We start from the raw sequence: 22,752 nt of genomic DNA, 5'->3' as shown, positions 1-22,752 counted from the left end.
CACCAGCACAGCCATCTCTCCAAGACTCCCAACAGGCCTCAAGAACTTCCAGACAATTTGGTCCAAGGCAAAAGAGCTGCAGATTAATGCACTTCCAACCCTATACAATTGGGCATTGTAGGTTTAGGAAGCGAGTAGGAAGGTTATGTGCCTACGTTCCTGGGTAGGGGCAGAGTCCAGCACAGTTCCATTCCACCCAACTTAGTTGGCGCGAGCTTTATGGCAATGCACTGTATATTTACACGTTCTGATTGGACTGGCAACCGCTATAAATCCCAGGGCTCCTACTTTTTGCCGACAAGGAAACAAAGACACAGCTTTCACTCTAAAGAAGAATGGACCAGGCGACCTCACAAGCGACATATTGGTCTACACCAATCTGAGAACACCACTGGTTGCTCGCCTTCAAAGTTTTAAAAACACAAGGGAGAGTGAATTGTGACTCCAAGAACAAAATTAGGCCACATACACCCAGGTGACTACCTGTGTTGACCATTTAGAATGCACACAAACCTGCATCTTAATCAATTATGGATTTTGTTCAACTATTCGAAATTGTACAAGATACTTAAACACACAGTGTGTGTTGATCATATGCACAATAAATAGCAGAAACATATTCATTCGCTTTAGTAGGAATACTTGAGAAGAGACCTGTTTAAATTGCTACATTACATTGTTTGAATCTCTTGGCGAGATAGGTGTGCTGTTGCACACTATACACACACGGCTGGTTCTCCAAAGAAGGTCACGCTCAGAGTGGTGTCCTTTATTCAGAAGCCACGCGTATCTCCAAATTGTGATCTTCGACAAGGCGGATACTGGAGTGGCTGCATGTGGTAAGATACAAGCACATCAGCGCCAACTCCACTGCGTAATTAATGGCTTAAAACAAACAGTTATGTGAAGTTACAATATTCTTTGCAAAATATATATGCTAACAGTCGTGAACAGGTCTTTGCAAGAATGGCAGAATACTTCTCAATTTGGGTACTTGGGAATAAGAAGTACATTTTTACTAAATAAAAAAATGGATTTCCCGCCAACTGGCATATTTTAGGCAAACTAAAAATATATTTAAAAGGCGCATTTTTCCTGTCATCCAAAGATTCTTTGTAGCGTACTATTCCGAAACATAAAAAGAAGCATCATATAGCTCAAGTGTCATACAACCATGCTTCTGTCCAAATTCTAATACTTCCTTCCATTGTACTACACAAGACCACATCATCAATGCAAAATTACTCATTACCAAGACATGTCTCATCGCGCCCCTTTCAAGATCTGACTGTTTACCACTACAAGTGCAACTCTATAAAACCACATTCACTTTACTGCAACCCCATCTTATTTTCCCACGTTGTTATTTCGGTGCACCCCATACAAGTTTGGCTTCTCCCGACCCCTCACTTTTGCATTTTATCCCTTTCATCTTCAATAGACTATGGGGAACAATACTGCAATTTCCCGGAAAAAGGTACCAGTGCCCTAAAACAACTATTGTGGCGATTGCCAAAGAATGCTTGATAAAATAAAGGCTGTATTCACAGCACAAAACACTATAGCAAAGCCAGTTTCACTGAAGGTGCTACTCGGGTTACTTGTCAGAACTTATTATCTAAACAGTTCAGGTGGCACAGAGTTGTAAGATGTGCATTCAGGTTATAATGATATTATTAAGCAGAGTGGGTTCAAAAGTGGACATTACAATCCTCTATCAAGATCACCCAGTTTAAGTTACAGTGAATTATACCCAGCTAACAGGGTAGAAACATAGCAGTATTTGTCTCAAATTCAACCTGCCTACCCCTCCCTTAACACTTTGCCCCACACTTTCAGCTACACACTCGCAACTCTTGGGGCCAACATGTGTACGCTGCTGGCTTGGCAAACCCAGTTCTCCCCCTTGTGCCAGTATGTTCCTACAAAATGAACTGGTGAAATCCCCTATATAACTTAGTCCCACGTAAGCACATCTCAAGTCCATCACGCAACCACATTCAATACCAACATCTTGTCTAGACATTTGCAAATGAGAAGTAATTTGTGGCAAACGAGAGCTCACTCCTGAAACTCTTTTGCAATTACCAATAACTAAACGCAGCTAACACACAAGCAGCTCTGCCAACAACCATGATTCCATATCACCTCATCTGTTATTCCACCCCTCAGATTATTTTGCCTACTGCGAATTCCCCTTTCCCACCTCTCTCCCCAACCTTTCTCAATATCCACAGACCAAGGTCTAGGGGCACTGGTCCAACGATGTCAGGTGCTGTAAGACCACAATGGTAGTGATGGGTGTAGCATAAACACTGAATAACATAAGGAGTCAGACCCACATAAAACGTGTCACTTATTTTTTTGCTTGGAGTATAGACCCGATTTCAGCTTGCACTGGACACTAGCTAGTGATATTTTCTTGGCGAGTAAGAAATGGTGTCAAGTATAGGATTGAGGTGGCCATTGACTTTTTGAAGGACTTCAAGTAGCTGGCAACTTGAATGTTTGCCGTCTGTTTTATTACTGAGTTGAATGATTATGTAGGCCATTTATCTGGATCACTAGTGGTTAGGTTATAGTGTTAAGCAATCATTTTAACTTAAGTTGCCATGCTGTGCACCAATAAAACTAAGCTATATTGGTCTTCCTATTGTCCTGCGTTATGTTTTGCTATGCTACGATTACTCTACATTACGTGGCGATGCTTTTAAGTGAAGTTTGTTTTGATGTGAATTGTATTTAAAATAATCATATGGATGCTACGTCTGTTACGTAGTACCAGACCGTGCTCCATCTGAAACATAGAACTCAACACTATTGCAAATTCAAACAGCCAAGAGAGCTACAATGCCGTATTGCTTAAAGGTGTAGGCTCTATATTTGACATGTAGACTGACAGACAGTGATAGATTTCCTTGTACTCAGGAAATGCCTGCCCACATATTATGCCAGTAAAGAACGTTGTACTGTGCAACACATCGCCCCTTTCTCTTCCCCTCCAACCCCCCCACCCCACCATCAACATCCTCCCCCATGGTTTCTGTTTGCTACCCCTCCAGTCCCATTGAGCTCTCTCAAACCCCAAACTATGGATGGTTAGGTACTCACGGTTCGGACCTGCCTCCGCAGTACGTAGAGCAGGAAGCTCCATAATTTGGCCGCAATGGCCAGGAAGCTGCGCACCCCCAAGAGACACTGTGTTTTCATCATGGCCAGCAGCCCGAGCTCCGCCAGCGTGGAGAGGAGCGGGGGGCCGGGCGGGCTCCGTGGGGGGAGGCGGGGGCAGGCCGTGGCGGGGCCGGTGAAGGGCCTGTGGGGCAGAAGAGGAGGGCTAATAGGCAAAGGAGAGAGGACCAATATCCCAGCACTGGGGTGAGAATGGGCGGGTTTCTATCAGAAGGGGTAGAGTACGGGGTGGTCGAAGAGAGGGAGGGGCAAGTAGGACAGTGAAGTGGTTTGATACAAGAGTTGTCGGGCCTATTGATGAGGTGGAAGGGTTAACTGACAGAAGCTCATCAATGGCCAAAGGTGTCTGGTCTATGGGGCTCAACCAATAGATTTATCGGTTATCTGGCAGCCAAGGGGAGGTTCTGGGTGGGGGCGGGGCCCTGGCAGGAAAGTCTCTCGTGGACTCCGTTTCCTTCACACCCTCGGTTTGTATGAGTTAAATGTCCGGCTCCTTCGGGCGCTGCTGGGGGCCCCTCTGACAGCCGCCATTACTGACCCCCGTGATTGCTTCCGGGTTGACTACTTCCGGCAGCGGCGCGCGGCAGGAAACTAAGGGGAGACGGGCAGGGAGGTAGGGAGCAGGAGTGCGCATGGGTAAGAGAGTCTGGGGTGGAAAGAGGCGGGGAGGCGACCAAGGACTTTGTTGAAGCTCACAGAGAGGCGCGACAGACAATTATGTAGACATAAAAGAAAGACCAAAGCATAGAATGATGGCAGTAACATTGACAATAAAAAAACAGACTGAGGCTGTTGCCGAAGTGGACAATAAATCGATTTTTCGCAGAAGGTAGGAGCATTTGTCAACTGCTTTCAAAAGGAACCGATGTGGCAAAGGCAGTTTTGGGGTTTTCCAACACAGGCCATGTTTTATCAGAAATGTTGGTAAAATAAATTGAAAAATAATCGTACCAAGAAATTAACTCAAATAATTTCCAAGTGTTATATATTTTGCTTTAAATAAACATAATATATGTATATTTATTTTTCTGACTGAGTTTCTTCCATATGGAATGAGAACTCATCCTTTCTAGAATGGCTACCCCTTTAAATGACAGTCGGGGTTTGCAAACACTGTCACTATCGCCAGTCTCCTGTGCCTCAGAGTCTGTACTGTTTTCACACAGGATGACTGCGTGGCATAGCCACCTGATTTGAAGTATGGTGATGTGAGATATTTTTTTCTTACAGGGCCAGCCCTATTATTTGCGTGGCCCTAGGCAGCAATAGATGTTTGAGCCCCCACATTTGCACACGTGGGCCCGGTGACATCGCAGAACGTGGCTTAATACAAGTTACCAGGAATTATCGAAGAGCTAAATAACACTCTTTGATGTCTAGGAAATGAATTGTCACTGTCAGTATTACACATGTGACAATACCAGGAGTGAAGCTTTTTTTGTAGAAGTGGCCAGGCTGAGCTGAATCGTTTCTTTCAAGGACTTCTAATTCTATTTCAAGACCAGAGGCTCGAATTATGCGTAACTCTTTCCTTTTACTTCTCGAGCATCACAACAATAAACGTATGCAAAACAAGTACAACCTTAAGAAAAAACTACAATTGCCTCGAAACTGAGTCATTTTCGTAGTTTGAGCGTGTTTTTTTACAGTCCCTCACATGTTCCTTCTATCCAATCACTATCTCTCACGACCTTTAACTTCCTTCCCTTCTTTAACTTCCTTTTTCTTTGCTGTTGGAGCAGCAGATAATTAGACATTTTATACATTTCTTATGTATGTTGTGTGACTGAGATTTAAGAGTGTACTGGATTTGCCACGTGATAACTAACTTAACTACGACTCCCCCCCCCCCCTTGCACGAACGAGCGCAAGGCAGATCATTTCCGCAGGCCCCTTTTGACTCGGTAGTGCTTAACGGCAGACATGCCAACATTGTTTAGCCCCTGAGAGGGAGATTTCACCACAGAAATCGTGAGAATGTCATTTTCCCATAATACTGCATTGGGGGCGATAATTGTTTTAGGCAGGAAACAGTAAAAAAAATAGCCCTAGTTTAATAGAAATATTGGGAGTCTCGCGCCTAAATCAGGAGGTTTGGCATGTATGTAATGGGGGTCGCTGGCTACGGCACCTACAGGGTTATGCAGCATAATTTACAGGGCAGTGTTCCGTGGAAGTTGCGGACAATGCGCAACAGGACTTTGCGGTTCTGGCGCTGTCGGAGCGCACTTCTGTGGACTTAAAAATGACCAATGAACGCACATCTTTGCGGGGGAAGCCCAGAAAGATGCTGAGCGCTGATCCTTACAAGGCATAGGCGGAGAGAAAAGAGATCTTGCGGCCTCTTATAGTTTTAACACTAATATCATTCAACGAGCCAGTCCCTTGGAAAGTAGAGTGGGTGCAGTCCCAAGGTAAAATGTCAAGCTGCACAAGCAGCACTTTTCCCTTACCCGCTATAATAATTCTGCCATTTACAAAAGAAATCTCACTTCGATGGGGGCAGGCCCAAGATTCCTGCAATTACTCACCTTTTAATAAGCTTAACACTTTGATTAATCCTCTACAGAATGAGTAGACAAACAATCATCTCCAGCGAGGAGTCAAACGTACCCCACACGAACCACAGCAGGTGACAACCCAGAATGAGCCAGATAATACAGAAGGCCTTCTGCGCAAGCCTGGGGCCTATCTCTAAATGAATGAGCTTGGTGGAGGAATTCTTAGCACTCTCAGAGGGGATGCAAGGACCGAGGTTAAACGGCACAAGAGAGGCTAACATGAAAAATAGGAGAAGAAAAAAAAACCACAGGGCTCGCAGTGCCCCAAACCACCCGGGTTCACCACACAGGGAAAGAATTGGCATAAAGAAGGCAAGATCAAGTGAGAGAGATGACAAATGGCATGATGGCAGCCCATGCAGCTCGGAAGAGAAGGATATTCAAAGCTGGAACGAGTAATCTGACGAAAGTGTAGAGGAAATAGAGGAATCATCCTCGAGTGATGCCATAAGGAATAAGGCTTCCAAGAAAAGGAAAAGGGCAGAGGAGGAGGAAGAATGCAGGAATGAGTTCAACCTGGATAACCTAGTACATCCCAGATCTTCCGAGTGGGAACCTCTTGCCAAGATAGCAGTGTACTTAAAGAAAAGGCTGCAGACACTTTTGACCAAGGAAGCCAGAAATAAACTAAGAGCCAAATACCCTAGACCCATGTCCCAGACAGAGTGGCAGACATGGCAGAGATTGATCGGCTCATGTTCATGGGACGATATAGCAAATATATAAAAAAAGGGTCTAGACAGATCATGGAGAGCGTGCCAAGACAAGATGTGGTGGGCCCATTCGCTAAGATCTTACAACTAGTCGAAGAGGGGAAGCAATAGACTGCAACATACTTGCCGGGGGGGCTCTTGGGGCCATATGTCTTTTGGGAAATGCGAACAGTGCCAAAGCAGCAGAGAGAAGGAGATCGATTCTAGTGAAAATAGACCCCAAAATAGGTGAGCTGGCTTCATCAGAGGCAGCGGCTGCCACCAAGGGCAAGCTATTTGGAGAATCATTTATCAAAGACATGATGACATTTGCCAACTCTTATGCTGCACTCAGCAAAGCCCTGGCATCTCACAAAAAAGTATTTGGCAACAACATTTTTAGAAGGGGTGACAGAAGCAGAGGCCCCTCGGACAGCGCTACTCATCCTTCAGACCTTACAATAATAGATTTTTTTTTCTATGTGAATTGATCATAGCCAATAAAACCAAACCATCTATCTTATTTTGTGCCTTTTTCCACACACAATGCACTGTATTAGTTATCACCAGAGAGGTAGCCACTGTTAACGTGTTCCAAAATTGACCTTCCTGTATATTCTCTATACATTGCACAAATTAATTGTACCCCTTTATGATATTGCTCAGTCAGGTTAGGACACTGCGTTAGTATGTGTCTGGCTGATTCTACCTTTGTCTTACATAGCCTGCACAATCTCATGTCGCTTGGTACTCCACTCCAGGCCCCAGTGTATTAACATATTGGTAGTATATGAAAGCGGAGATAGCTCACAAATCTATGTAGTTCTTGGTAATGTTAGTGCAGGGTTTGTTATACAAAAAGCCCTGTCTTCTATACTCCGCATATCTTTTTTTTCAGCTGAGCTGGTCAATAGAACCTGCCCAGTCCCAGACTTGTGTTTTAGTTCACAGCTTATTATACACTTCAGGGCCAATTTTGCTTGATGTCAGGGCAGAGCTGGTATCGATCTTTAAATTGATATTATCAAAGTGATCATGTGCCGTTTTCCTTAAGCCCTCAGAAATTGATTCGAACATGTGGCATGAAACCTTCCCGTAAAGAGGCCTGCAAGTGTCAGAACATTATTAGTGGTAGTAATCTGAGCTATATATAACATGCTGCATTGTATGCACCAATTGGCTCTTAGTGATTGCACACCTAGTTCTAAACGGAGAGCCTCCACTGGGACTGACCCCAGTGGAGGCTCTCGGCAGCCTTACTGCCTCCATTCTCTGCTCTCTGGCAATAATGAAGCAAAAGCCACCTACTGGTAGCTTTTGTTTATTTCAGCTGGCTGGCTTTTGCTTCATTAGTGGCACAAGGGCAGAGCTTAAAACAAGCACAAGAGGCTCATCCATTTCACAAAATGGATGCCTCATAGTGCTTGAAATATTCGAGTTTGATCCTCATTTGCTCTAAACTTTACATAGGAGCCTTGCTTAAAATATTTTTTATATATATTATTGATTGTGGGCCATCCTTTTAGCCAATAAAACCTTTGAGTGAACTATCCCTTTAATGGCATTTATGGCACGGTTATTAATGGAGGCATAGCTTTGTAGGGCATTCATGAGTCGTTGAAGCCCAATCTGCGTGCTATCCACGAGGAATGTATCATTCGCATACATCAACCACAGTGCTGGCATAGTCCCAATTCTAGGTGGAAAGTTGTGGTCCCTCCCAGGGCTTCATCTAGCTCAGAGACATAGAGATTATACAATAAAGGGGCCTTGAGTCAGATATTTACTTTGAGTTCAGCTGAGTTGTCTCCCTCTTGGTGTCATTGGATGGACACAGAGGGGTCAAGACCCAAGTTTCTTCATTTTTTCCAAAGTAAGGGTCAGGAGATCGTGTCAAATGCCTTAGAGAAATCCACATTGCACAGTTACAGTCTCCTCTTTGTGGCAGCCATTATTACAATAATAGAGCCAATTGGCGAGAACAAGAAGACTGCAAAACCAACCCCTTTTCCCTTCACGAGGAACAGGTAGAGGAAGAGGCTGGCGGTCTGCCGGAAAACGGCAGTATACCAATGCAGGTGAGTGCGGTATCAGCACAGCACGCTACACTAAAAGACACAGAGATTCCGGCAGTTGGCGGGAGAGTGTCACAGCGTGTAGAAAGATGGAGAGCAATCTCTGGAGATCCATGGATTCTAGAAACAGTTTGGCATTTTCATTTAGATTTCTATCAAGAACCGGTACAAGAGCATCCCCCAAGACTGATAGTGTTAATCGAAGAACAAAAGATTACAGAGCTAGGATGGAAAAAGGCCATTGCTCCAGCGCTGTCGGCACAGGCTGTTTCATAAGCAATATGTTTTTAATGAAAGGCAGTTGCAAGTTGAGACCAGTGATCAACCTCATGAATTTGAACGCATTCATAGTATATAGACATTTCAAGATGGAGGGAATCCATCTCATGAGAGAAATACTACATAAAGGGGACTGGTTGGCCAGGATAGACCTCGAGGACGCATATCTGATGGCACCCATAGCACCGGAACATTGACATTTTTCCAATTTATCTGGAGCATGCAGACGGGAGATTCAAATTCTACCATTCGGACTGGCATCAGCACCTTGGTGTTTCACCAAGCTGATGAACCGATGGTCAGCAATCTAAGAGAACAAGGTATTCGGTTGATTGTCTACCTGGACAATATTTGTCTGATGTGTCAGGACAGTGATCTGTTACAGGATCAGGTGACAATAACAACCAATCTATTCGGGAACTAGGATTTCTAATCAATTAGTAGAAGTCAGAGTTAGTCCCTTCTCGATCTATATAATTTCTGGGCTTCATCATAAAGACAAACCAGGGAACACTCAGTTTTCCACTCGCCAAGTGTTGTGAGGCTTTGTTTTGTAAACTCAGCCTGTGGCCTAGTGAACCACTGGTTGGTTTTGTGGCGGCCCAACAAGTATGTGTGTGTGTGTGTGTGTGTGAGAGAGCAGTGCAGTGTCCGCCAGTGGGTTCCAACCTGATGGTGTGTATGGTGCAGTGTCCGCTGGTGTGTGCCTGACCATGGTCCGCCCTGGGTGTTCGACAACCGGCACCTTTGGGGTTATTTTTTTCTCATCCCTGTTTTGTGTTGGATGTGGGGGTGTTGGACATCCCAATAGATTGTAGCATTATTAGACGAATTACCTACGGAGGGGTTTCCCGTCTGATGCTTTTGGTTCTCTGGGGTTGGACACCCGGTACCCTTGTGGGGGTGGTCTGCTCCTCTCCATTTCTGTGGGGGTGGGTAACCAATACCCAGTTTTCTGGGGTGTTTGGGTGTTGCTTGTGCTTTTGGCAGATTGGTTTGTTAAGGGGTGTGTGACAAATCAACTTCCAGGGCACCTGTGGTCCATGGATGAATATCGGTTTCTAAAGCATCAATCAGCCCCACACCTCTAGTACACCAGAAGGTATCCGAACAGATTGGAACACAAGTACACAAGTCAATTATAAACCTCCTTGTGCAATTTTGGTAACGTGGTGTAATGATTTCAGCACCCTGTTTCCCTCTTCTCCCCTTTTTTCACACTCTCCTCACATGAGCTGCTGGAGTCGTTGTCTGCGGATTGCAGGTGCCGCCGGGCGAGGTAGTCTCTCCCCTTTCACAGTTGGATATGCTTGTCATGGAAGGAAGCCACAGTGAATGCTTGGGAACAGCATTCCTGCTGCGCCCCTTCCGGAACCAAGCCGGAATAAGGGAAAAACCCAGATAGGGAAAAAACCCTTCGAGGCACGTTAACTCTTCTTTTGCTCCGCCGACCAGATCATACTGCAGACTGGAGTGTGTTGCCGTAAGCTGGAGATGGAGAGTCTTTGTGGAGCAGTTGGCCTGGAGGAGTAATGAAGCAGAACCCAGCTGCCCGTGTGGAGGCAAAGTAAACACTGCCGGCGGAGGTGTGGTAAATCTGCAGACCGGAGCAGGACCAGGAGAGAACAGCCAAGTAAAATGTGGGGAAGGTAAGTAGGACCGGAGGGCCGGTCAACAGGTAGAGAAGAAGGAGAGAGAATTCAGGGGAAGAGTAAGAGGACGAGGCTGCGCCCGAGGAGACGTGGCTCGCGAAATAACAACCTGCAGAAACCGAAAGGGAAAATGCGAAGTGAGAGCAGCGAAGGCGGCGCTTTGCGGGAGCCGCGAAGGCAAAGTGTAGAACATGACCGAGAGGACCAAGGGAGGAGCGTCGGCTGACAGGAGCGTGAGAACCCGGAAGAGGAAACCATCCGAAATGGGTTGCAACGCGGCGTCTGCCGTGGAGGAGGTGGAATAAATACTCCCGGCAGGCACCGTGCCAATGAGGCTGGAGCCATGGCTGTACCCTAAACACAGAGAAGGGACTAGAACATTCTACCTCTGTGTCGCCACCGCCAACGCAGAAGAATCCACCAGGTTTGTCGGCGGCAGAGGACACGTGGACGGAACGGTAGGCAAGGTCGTGGGTCGTTGGTTAGTTGCAACACAGCGAAAATACAATTATTACTTAATGATAAAAGGGACTGTCCAGTTAAGGTTGTATACAAATATCTACTTTATTACTATTACAACAGACAGTTCTAGCACACTACAAAATATAACCCACTCTGTAAAGGAACACAGAGGCCAGACAGTTTCACGAAGGAAAGGGATGTACTCTGGATACTGACAGGAGGGTAGTCGGTAAAGCAATCAGTCTTAACTGTTCAAGGTTATTCGGTTTCAGCACCAATGGAGCAGGGGTCGTAAATGTCACTAGGAGCAGGGGGACAGAACCACTATGTACCTGGTGTTTGGGATGATCTTGATGCTAGACGGCGTCAAGTCGGTTCCAGGGTGCTTTGCAGCTCCTGTGACAGAGTTCAAGACGGGAGACAGCTGCGGGTATCATCCGGCAGGCAGTTCGCCAAGCGGGGCTGGACGGACGGCTCCAGGCTGGTCTACACGATGGGTCAGGGTCAAGAATCGTTGTCTCTGTGCTGGTTGGCGGATCTGGAACGCTGGTCGAGGCGTCTCAGACGGGTTGAGTGACTGCAGCTTGCCAACAGTCAGTGGTGCAGCTGGTCGCGGTTCAAGGGCTGGGCTACCTTCGAAAAAGGGCCTTAAAAGATGGACGCTGGTTGATGCTTGTGTGGCACTCCTTCTAGCTTCTTTGCAGGGCTCATGGCGTCCTTTCAAGGTAGATGGCCCAACACTGAGGAGAGTGTTTACAGGCAACGGCCTTGTCCTTTGTTCAGAGACTCTCCGGCACTTCCCAACTAGGAGGCTTGCTTGCAGAACCTAGTAGGGCACGCTGTGTGCTGGCTGGGTACCGGTTCTGGAGCTGCTAGACGGGTCCTCTGGGTCCGGTATCTCCCTATTTTCCCTGGGAGATGTTTAGGGGAGGCATCTTGCTTCCCTCTTGGAAGTGGCCTTTCTTCACTGGGAGAAGATATAAGGCAGACTGTACCTTCAGCCGGGGTCCAAATGAGTCCTTCTTGTTACTCCTTGTTAAGTCTTCAGATGATCTGCTAAGTGAGGGGCTCGGCTCTCTTTTAAAACCAAATGGTCCCCAGTGATTGGTGCAAGCTAAACCTAGCTTAAAGAACCAATCCGGGGTCCCCACCAACAATCTTCTGTTATGCGTGAGGTCAGGACCAGAGTGCTTTGCAACAGGAAAGGTAAACACCAGATAGTACTCCTATGTCCCACCCATCTTCCTGTCTGTTGTAGATCAAAGTGTCTTTCTGGTTAACTGAGCCCTCTGTGACTCTTGATCAAAGCGCAGGTCTCCCTTTAAGCCTGTGACAAGAGCAGACTTTCTGTCTCCCTTAAATCACATACTTCTCCCTCTGAAAGGGGTCCGCTCTGCAGGGGTTGCCTACAGTAAATAGTGGACTCAGACTTGCCATGCACTGTCCTTCATACAGAGGGGTGGGAACTAGGTTCAAATTGACATATTGCATATGAAAGAGGTGTTTGTTTTCCTGCCCATTGTTAAGTTCTGTGGTCAGGCATATTCGCATGCCTGCTTCAATTAACTCTCATCAGTATGCAACAACTCCACACAGAACTTAGACAATAGAACAGGGCGGATCCATGGAGCCTTTGATATTTAATTAGGCTGGCCATGGGAGGAGGAAGGTGGTGACCTTCTCCTCTGGATGTTTTCGTGCACCCCTCACTGTCACCTGTCAAATAAATGTGACAGGGAGGACTGCGCCTGTAGGTTTTGTCCCTCAGAGTACACTGGACTATGTGTTTGTTGTGTGGCGAGCATTGGAAAATGTGTGCGGTTTAGTCCCACACATTTTCGGAGGTTTATCTTCCATCATTCCATTTCCTAAAAAATAATTGAAAAAAGCCCAGGTGAGCACACACTCCCTGGGCGGATGGTCGAATCCCTCACATTCCCCCAGCCTCAACACGTGAACCACCACCCTACTGAGGGCCTGGTTTGTCATCAAGGCGAAAGTGCCAGCTGAAGCCATCTGCATTTCCATGCTGGGAGCCTGGTTTGTGCTGGATGTCCATATCTAATCCCTGTAGGAATATGGCCCAACGCAAAAGCTTAGGGTTCTCCCCTTGCATGGCCATTAACCATTGCAGAGGCCTATGGGCTGTCTGGATCATAATATGACACCCAAAGATGTAGGGTTTCAGCTTCTTTACAGCCCACATGACAGCATACACCTCTTTTTCTATGACAGCCCAGTTCCTTTCCCTTTTTGTCAACCACCTGCTAATGTAGGCGGCAGGTTGCTCTACCCCTTCAGAGTTCAGCTGCACTAACACTGCTCCAATCCCAAAATCACACGTGTCTGTCTGGATAATGAATTCCTGACCATAGTCTGGCACATTCAGAACTGGGGCCCTGTAAAATCCATCCTTTAAATCTTGAAATGAGGTTTGACAGGCGGGGGTCCAAGTTACCTTCATCGGCATCTTCTTGGAAGTTACATCATTCAGGGGGAATGGCAATGGTCCCATACCCCCTGATAAATGACCGGTAGCACTTGGTGAGACCTAGAAATGCTGTCACCTGCGTCTGTGTGGTGGAGATGTCCCACTCCTCCACAACCTGTACCTTCCATTCGAGAGGTTGTTTTTTACCTCCACCGACCAGGTGGCCTAGGTAGGTCACGGTACCCTATCTGGCACTTGTGAACTGATAATGCCCTTCCAGGGTTGAGAATGCGGACCTCTATCTCGCTCCATTTGTCAAGCTGACCTGCCAATAACCTGGCATGAGGTCAAAGGTACTCATAAACTTGGTAGCGCTGAGCTTGTCAATGAACTCATCTGCCCGAGGAATGGGGTGAGCATCTGTCTTCGTGACAGAATTGAGCCCCCTGTAGTCCACACAAAAGCAAACTTCAGTCTTCCCACCGCTGGTCTTTTTAGGGACAAGTGTCACTGGCCTAACCCAGGGGTTGTGGGATGACTCTCTCACTCCTAGGGACAAAATCTTGGAAACGTCCTCCTTGATGGTGTCCCTGACCGTATCGGACACCCTATGAATCCTATTCTTCACCGACTTACCCTCTCCAGTGTCCACATCATGGGTGCACCAATCTGCACGACTGGAAGTCAGTGAAAACAGACAGGCAAACTGTCCCAGTAAACGGCGACAGTCTGCAAGTTGCTGTTCTGACAGGTCCGTTGCAAGGTTGACACCTTCAACTAACCCATCTGTGGCTTCAGTGTGCAAGAGGTCTGGGAAGGGATCGGTCTCCTCCTCAGTCTCTCCGCCAGTCACTAATGCCATGACCAAGTCATTCCGGCTATAATGGGGTTTTAGCCAGTTGACGTGAAAGGCTGTGCACATCTGTTTAGGTCCTTTCACGTCAATGAGATAATTCACCTCACTGACCTTTTCCAGCACACAGCAAGGCCCAGTCCACTTGTCCTGAAGGGCACTGGGTTTGACAGGCTCCCTAATCCACACCCATTGGCCTAGAGAATAAACTGTCACTGTAGCCTTCTGGTCATGCCAGTGCTTCATCAGCTCCTGACTGGCCTTTAGGTTCTTGGTTGACTGTTCCATGTACTTTGTCATTATAGACCGGAGGCCGAGTACATCACATCTTGTGTAGAGGATGAGGGTGTGCTTTCCCATCCCTCTTTCACTAGACTGAGGGGACCTCGTACATGGTGTCCAAACAGAAGCTCAAATGGGCTAAACCCTACTCCATTCTGTGGCATCTCCCTGTAGGCGAACAGAAGGCACGGCAGAAGAATAACCCATTTTCTCCTCAGGTGCTCTTCAAAGCCACCTATCATGCCTTTCAGGGACTTGTTGATCTGCTCAACAAGCCCATTTGGTTGTGGATGGAAGGATGTAGAAAACCTATAGGTGACTCCATACTCTTCCCACATGGCCTTCATATACGCTGATATGAAGTATGATCCTCTGTCAGAAACTACTTCCTTGGACAATCCAACACAGCAGAATATCCCAAGCAGGGACTTTGCAACCACAGGGGCTTTGATACTCTTCAGAGGGACATCGTCCGGGTATCTTGTGGCGTGGTCTACCACCACAAAGATATATCTGTTGCCTGAGCTGGCTTGAGGTTCCAAAGGACCCACAATATCCGTGCCTATTCTCTCAAAAGGCCACCCACCCACCGTTAGTGGAATTAAGGGGACCTTTGCGGCACCACCTGACTTGCCAGAAGCTTGAACAGTCGGGCAGGACCGGACAAATTCCTTAACCTTTACACCAAACTGCTGCCAGTAAATGTGCCCAGACACCGGTCAGATGTCTTAGTCACTCCCAAGTGACCTGCTAAAGGAATCTGGTGAGCCAAATCCAAAAGGAAATTTCTGTGGCTTTTTGGAATCACTATCCTTCTGGTGCCCCTGCCCTCTGCGTCTTTTGGCTCACTGTACAGGAGTCCATCCTCCCAGTACACTTTGAACAGGCCTCGCCCTTAGCCTGCTCCTCTGCCTGCTTCCACAGACCCGCCAGAGAGGGACACACTTTCTGGGCTGTGAAGAAGTCAGTCTGACCTGGGCCCCCAGCTGATGCAAACTCATCCAGCTTGGGCAGGCCCTTCAGATCTGAGCCCACCTGGACTTCCACCTCAGGTTGCTGTGCTGCGCCAGGCAACTTTGAAGTTACTGAGTCCACTGCCACCAAAGTAGGGTCCTCAGTGGCTACTAGCACCTCTCCCGCAAGAGTAGGCGAGTTAGTGGTATGTGGAACTGGACTAGGGGCTACTGGCCACGCTGGTTCTTCCAACAAGCCCTCTGGAAGCACTCCAGGCCCCAAGGCTCTGAGAGTGTTCAATTGGGTGATCTCTTTGGCCCTCAATCAGGTAGCCACTGCGACTATCTCGGTATCAGGAAGATCGTTACCCAACAAACAGGGGACACGGATGGAGTCTTTCACTTCTACATAGCTCAGGGTCATTTCACCTCGCCAGCTGAACTCTACTATCAACATGGGGCACTTACTCTTTCCATCAAACCCACTTACCCACCAATCAGGCCCATCAATATACTGGCCTGGCTGTACGCACTGCCGGGTGACAGCAGTGATGGTAGCCACAGTGACTCGGACTTCAGGAGTTTTGTGTCCATTGATATACACATGATAGAGTTGAGTATTATTGGGAACTGTAATCTCTTCTGGAGACCTGGTTCCATTGCCACTCAGTATAACCAATCCCCATCCGGCCACTCCCTGGCCTAGTGGGAAGTCTTCCTCTAAGAGGCCCACACTAATGATGGCCTCTTCCACAAGTCCAACATTCACTATGGCTTGCTTGGGTAATCCATTGGAAGCAGGATCCCCTTTCCTGTGGCCAAGCTCCTTACACACAAAACAACCTTTGGGTGGGGAGAACGCAGGTGTTCCAGTGTTAGGGGTGCCTGCGCTCTTCTTTTCGGTGTGCACAGCTGAACTAGAGTTTTGGGATTTCCCTTCATTCTTTTGGGGGTCAGACTTCGAATAGGATTGGGTTGGACCTTTGTCCTGCCCATCCTTGTTTACTTTTTGTCTGCTGATTTTCCTTCCATTTTGGGTGTGCTCGTCTGAGCCCCTTTTCCTGACTCGAGTACTCACAAACCTGTCCCCAGCCTTTGCAAGCTCCCTAGGGTCTGTGATAGTTTTGTCCACATGATGTTAGTGTAGGTGAACCTTACAATTATTCAATACATGCTCACACGTAATCAAATTGTACATCCCTTTAAATGTGTCAACTTTGTTACCAGCCTCCAATCCGCTGAGATATTTCAAAGACAAGTGTGTGAACGCTTCAAATGTCTGCCCACTTTTCTTTTTCTTTCCGAGCACTCTGAAGCTCTTGAGATACTGTTATGGGGTTTTACAGGACTACCTGAGGAGGGCTGCCTTCATTCTTTCATAAATGGGCCTTTCCTCAGGAGTTAACTGAAGAATTACATCAGTCCCTGGTGTCGGTAAGTGACTCATCAGGAATGCCCCCCATAGTACCTGAACCACCTCCTGTTGCTGGTAAACCAGCTTGAGCACTTCAAACCAGTCAATAATATACTTCATAAGCCTGTACTAAGTCTTTGGGGATGTGCCTTCAGGGCTTATCCCGGGCACTCTGGTTTGAGCCACTACTGCTGCTTTCGCTAGAGGCGGATCTGTTGGCGTCCTTCTGCTCTTCAAGCGCCAATTTACACAGCTCTATGGTGACCTTGTCCCGCTGTTTCTCAATATCGGTTTCTAAACCATCACTCAGCCCCACACCTCTAGTACTACCAGAAGGGATCCAAACAGATTGGAACACAAGTCTATTATATACCTCCTTGCCCAATTTTGGTACCGTGGATGGAACATCAGGTTTATCTCTGCAAGGTTGTGGAACGTTTGTTAGAGAAAATACAATTATTAGCCAATGATAAAGGGGACTGTCCAGTCAAGGATGTATACAAATATCTACTTTCTTATTATTACAATAGACAGTTCTAGCACACTACAACATACAATACAGCCTGTAAAGGAACACAGAGGACAGACAGTTTCACGAAGGAAAGGGATGCAATCTGGATACTGACAGGAGAGTAGTCGGTAAAGCAATGAGTCTTAACTGTTCAAGGTTATTCGGTTTCAGCACCAAGGGACAAGGTGTTGTAAATGTCACTAGGGGCCTTCGGAGAAGGACGAGGGGGTCAGAACCACAATGTACCTGGTGCTTGGGATGATCTTGATGCTCGACAGCGTAGAGTCGGTTTCAGGACGCTTTGCAGCTCCTGCAACAGAGTTGAAGATGGGAGACAGCTGTGGGTATCAGGTGGTAGGCAGTTCAGCAAGCGAGGCTGGACAGACAGCTGCAGGCTGACCTACACGGTGGCTCAGGGTCAGTATTAATTTTCTCTGTGCTGGTTGGTGGATTTGGAATGCTGGTCAAGGTGTCTTGAGTGACTGCAGCGTGACAACAATCAGTGGTGCAGCCGATCGCGGCTCGAATGCTCGAAAATGTCCTTAAAAGATAAACACTGGTTGACGCTTGTGTTGCACTCCTCCTAGCTTCTTCGCAGGGCTTGTGGAGGACGGCCCAATACCGAGGAGAGTGTTTGGAGGCAACGGGCTTGTCCTTTGTTCAGAGAGTCTCTGGCACTTACCACGTAGGAATCTTGCTGGCAGAATCTGGCAGGGCACGCCGTGTGCTGGCTGGGTACTGGTTCTGGAGCTGCTGGACTGGTTCTCTGAGTCCGGTATCTCCCCCTGTTCCCTGGGAGATGTTTAGGGGAGGGATCTTGCTTCTCTCTTGTAAATCCTGGCCTTCCTTCACTGGTGGAAGATCTAAGGGAGACTGTACCTTCAGCCAGGGTCCAAATGAGTGCTTCGTGTTACTTCTTGCGAAGTCTTCAGATGATCTGCTAAGTGAGGGGCTCAGCCCTCTTTTAAATCCAAATGGTCCCCGGTGATTGGTGCAGGCTTAGCCACCCCTAAAAAACCAATGCAAGGTCCTCACCAAAAATCTTCTATTATGCGTGAAGTCAGGACCAGAGTGCTTTGCAACAGGAAAGGTAAGGGGTGACACCATGTACTCCTAAGCCCCACCCATCTTCCTGTCTGTTGTAGATCAAAGTGTCTCTCTGGTTAACCGAGCCCTCTGTGGCTCTTGATCAAAGTTCAGGTCTCGCTTGAAGTTTGTGACAAGAGCAGACTTTCTGTCTCCCTTAACTCACATACTTCTCCCTCTGAAAGGGGTCCGCTCTGCAGGGGTTGCCTACGGTAAATAGTGGACCCAGACATGCCATTCACTGTCTTTCATACAGAGGGGTGGGAGCTAGCTTCAAATTGACATATTGCATATCAAAGAGGTGTTAGCTTTCCTGCCCATTGTTAAGTTCTGTGGTCAGGCCTATTCACATGCCTGCTTCAATTAACTCTCATCAGTATGCACCGCCACCACACAGAATTTAGACAATAGAACAGGGCAGATCCACGGAGCCTTTGATATTTAATTAGGCGGACCATGGGAGGAGGAAGGTGTTACCCTTCTCGCCTGGATGTTTTTGTGCACCCTTTTCTGTCACCTGTCAAATAAATGTGACAGGGAGGATTGCGCCTGTAGGCTGTGTCACCCAGAGTGCACTGGACTATGTGTTTGTTGTGCGCCGAGCATTAGAAAATGTGTGTTGATTAGCCCCACACATTTTCAGAGGTTGATCTCCCATCATTCTATTTCCTAAAAAATCACCCAAAAAAGCCCAGGCGAGCACACACTCCCTATGCGGATGGTTGACTCCCTCACAGGGTTTGCCGACATTACAGTGCACTGTGGCTGTTGGAGGCATGACGAGAGATGTTCGGAGTTAAGAGTCATGATGAACCTTGTTGTGTAGTTGTTGTGTTGGGGTTGGTTCCCCTGATTTGAATGTCTTGCTGTTGGGCCCACAAGCCTGGACTGTGAGTTGTTTTTGTATATGCTGTCCTGTTTATTTGGGGAACTGCGAGGGGTTGAGATTCTGTGGGAACGGTGCTCCTTGTTCATACGTGGAATGGAATGAGAGGTTTGTGGGAGTTTTTTCTTCTTGCCTGAGTTGGGATGAAGTGTTGGAGACTAGAGAGTTCTGGTCGCTTTTCCAGATGGTCCTCCCTTTGTGCTCGGTTCCGTACCCTTTTCCCTTGTCTGTGTTAAGGAGAGAGATGTGTTGTGTCATGGTTCTCCCCTGCCCTGGTGCTGTGTGCATGCACGCTAATGGAACACCTGTAGAATGTTCATGAGTGGAATGTTTATGTGTGAGCTGAGTGCCTGTGAGAGAGGGTGCCGGTGGATGTCTCCTATGTCTTCCATGTAACTTACCTAAGGACCTATCCGTACTTGTACCCTTGTCAACTCGACATCAGTAAAGAAGTTACTCTTCCCAAACATGGTGTCTTAGAGTCTTTTTCAGTAAAGACACATCTTTTCACCAAGGTGATCAAAAAAGAAATCAGACACTTGTCGAAAGAGGTGATATATCTGAGAGAACTAGCCACACTGGTAAGTCGGCTCGCTTCCTCAATCCAAGCTATTTTCCACAGACTTCTCCACTACCAGGCATTACAACGATTGAAGATACAGCCCCTCAGGAAGGGTCTGTTTTACGAGTAAAGAATCCATATATCACAGGAAGCCAGGACGGAATTGCAGTGGTGGTACCACCACATGGAAGCTTGGAACAGGAGACCAATATTTGGATCCTCCTCATACCTGATAATACAGTCAGATGCCAGTCGTTGGGGCTGGAAAGCCCGCGGTGGAGAGATGACAAGGCAGATTATTAGAGGAGCTCAAGCTCCACGTCAACTGCCTAAAGCTTCTAGCAGGTTCATTCGCAAGGAAATGCTGAACCCAGGAGAGAGCACAGTGTTGTGTTCTACTCAAAATGGACAATGTCTCTGCAGTGAGATACGTCAATCATCTGGGCGGGATGAAGTCCAAAATGCTTGCAGATCTAGCAAAATACTTTTGGCACTTATGCCGCCAGAAAAATGCCAGCATCTCAGTGGAGTACCTCAGAGGGCTACAGAACCAGGTAGCGACTGGCAACTGGACACAACAGTGTTTTGCAAAATTGTGACCCGATCGGGGCCCTGCCGGACAGAATTGTTTGCATAATGTTGGAACAGAAAGCTGCCACATTTTTTCAGCTGGAAACCGGATCCGGAACCAACAGCAACAGATGCTTTTCTTCAGCTATGGGGCCCAGAAAGAAATTATGCATTTCCTCTGTTCACCATGATTGAGAGAACTCTGGCTCAGATAAGGAGAAAGAGGGTGTCACTAATATTGTTAACACCAGACTGGAAAGGACAGGCTTGGCATCCAGACCTGTCAGAGATGTCATATAATAGTCCAATATCACTTCCACAGTTCAAAATAATTGTTCTGAGTCCAACAGGGGAGCTACCCTTGGTACAGGCAGGGAAACTGAAACTAATAGTGTGGGCAATTTCCGGGGATCCTGGAATATTCCAGGTCTTTCGGGAGAAACTGAACTCATCATTGAGAAATAATGAGCACCAGGAACCAGGCCAGCTTATAAAGTGGCTTGGTAAAGAGGCTTGGCTGATATCTGTAGAAGAACGTTCATCCCGCTGGAACAGATGCGATTCACATGGTGAACCTCCTGGCGGCTTTAACAGCCCAAGGCAAGGCCTACAGAACAATTTAATACTTTTCATTCTGCGATATCAGCAGGTCACCGTCCTGTGGCAGGCCTTCCAATAGGTGAACATCCATTGGTAAGCCTACTTCTCAGAGGAATACAACTTCTAAGACTGCCGGCACCTAAATATACATGCCTGTGGGACGTTAACAAGGTTCTCAGGCTATTTTAAGATTGGTCCGATAACCAAGATCTGTCCAGGAAAGCTCTTCCAGCCAAGGTGATGGCATTGCTCTGTCTTATTTCTTGCAAAAGAGTGTCAGATGTCATAGCTCTGGAAAGCAATAAAAAATCTAGGTCCCCAGCAGGTGTCACTTTCTTTAGCAATAAGAGGACGAAGACAGGAATTAGGTCAGTAACCTATTCAGCGTTCCCAGACCAGCTGTGATGCTGGAAATGCATTGGATGGACAGGGACTCCCTGTCCTTGTCCTTACTCCTTTTTCATGTGTGTTCTGTGTTGTTTTCTGCACAGGAATCCATGCGGGACTCCTGGCAGTGCAGCTCTTCCTCTTTTTGGTTGTGGTGAACATACCCCTGGGATACTCCAATGGCACTCATGGGTGGGGGTACAACTCTGTAACCCTAGTGTATGTTTTTGGGCACCTATGTGTGGCCCACAGAGCAGAGGATGGGCTGGTGGGCAGCTCCATGCAGAATTTGACAGGTGCTCTGAGTATCCTCCATTTTGGGATACCCAGGCCCTGCCATAGGAATCAGTTGATTCCTGATAGGAGACAAAATGGCCCCTGTGGCCTCTTGCTTTCTATTGCCTGTTACCTTGTTTTCCCAAAATCCTGGGAAGCCCTGACTCTGGCCCTTTCCCTGACTGGCTGTTGAGTGGAAGTTCCATATATGGTATTGTGGGGAAGTCCAGGCCAGACTGGCTGGAGCCTTCCCAGTTACTGTATGTTGTGGATATGCCATTGGGGCGGGAACTGGATGAATGGAGTGTGTGACCAATATACATTTCATGTTATGGGTGTCTGGTTTCTGGTGTGTGACACAATGAAAAGACAGCCCTGCCCGAAGCTGGTGTGAATGCAGCGTGGAGTGCTGAATGGCTGGGTGCTTATCCCAATCCACATTCCTTGTTGTGAGTGTCTGGATGGGAGAAGAATTGCCTAAATGCACGGTGCGCCTGATTGGCTGCCTGCCTTTCTGAGTGCCATTCAGAATTATTGGATGCCTAACCTTGAAGCCCAGCTGGAAGAAGAAGGCTTTGTTGCCGCTTTCCTTCGGAGGACCGATGTAACCTCGTCGACCGGAGCCGCAACCCTCCATTGCCTAAGACACTTTAAACTCCTTTGCTCATCACTGTCGACTGCTTTGTCCTGCCAGAGAAAGTCAAGGTCGCCGACGAACCGAGGAGAATTCACGGGTGGGTTTCCCACCTCCTGAATTCCACCAAGACGCAGACCCGAAAGTCATCCATGGTCTAGTCCCGATCGCCGACGCCAAACGTTGACGACCCGACACCCTTGCTGGGCCTACGTTCTTCATTGACTCTTTGCGGCAACAAACTCTCGTCATCGAGGTGCATCGCACGCCTCATATTCGTAGGACGTCCACGACCTATCGGTAACAAGCACCGCAAGGACTGAAGCTGCTACCTCCACAACATTGTTCACCTTTTCTTCAAGGAACCTCAACGATCCGTGGCTCCTGCCTTAAAGGG

The 22,752-nt window shown here is 47.5% G+C and overlaps 1 protein-coding gene across 2 annotated transcripts in view; it reads right to left on the bottom strand.

Moving 5' to 3' along the window:
• Window positions 1-3,870, bottom strand: part of CTDNEP1 (CTD nuclear envelope phosphatase 1) — a 357,671-nt gene extending 353,801 nt beyond the window's left edge. Inside the window, exon 1 of one of the 2 annotated variants that reach the window (XM_069645820.1) lies at window positions 3,112-3,870. In XM_069645820.1, coding sequence (XP_069501921.1) covers window positions 3,112-3,213 — 102 coding nt within the window. In that variant the 5' untranslated portion in view covers window positions 3,214-3,870. The remainder of the gene's footprint in view (window positions 1-3,111) is intronic. The other variant, XM_069645829.1, reaches the window with a different exon arrangement.
• Between the last annotated feature and the right edge of the window lie 18,882 nt (window positions 3,871-22,752).

The sequence above is a fragment of the Ambystoma mexicanum genome, chromosome 1p (genome assembly GCF_040938575.1).
Source record: "Ambystoma mexicanum isolate Mex_15411 chromosome 1p, UKY_AmexF1_1, whole genome shotgun sequence".
NCBI lineage: Eukaryota > Metazoa > Chordata > Amphibia > Caudata > Ambystomatidae > Ambystoma > Ambystoma mexicanum.
The sequence above is the reverse complement of the archived record's forward strand: the minus strand, read 5'-3'. Positions and strand labels throughout refer to the sequence as shown.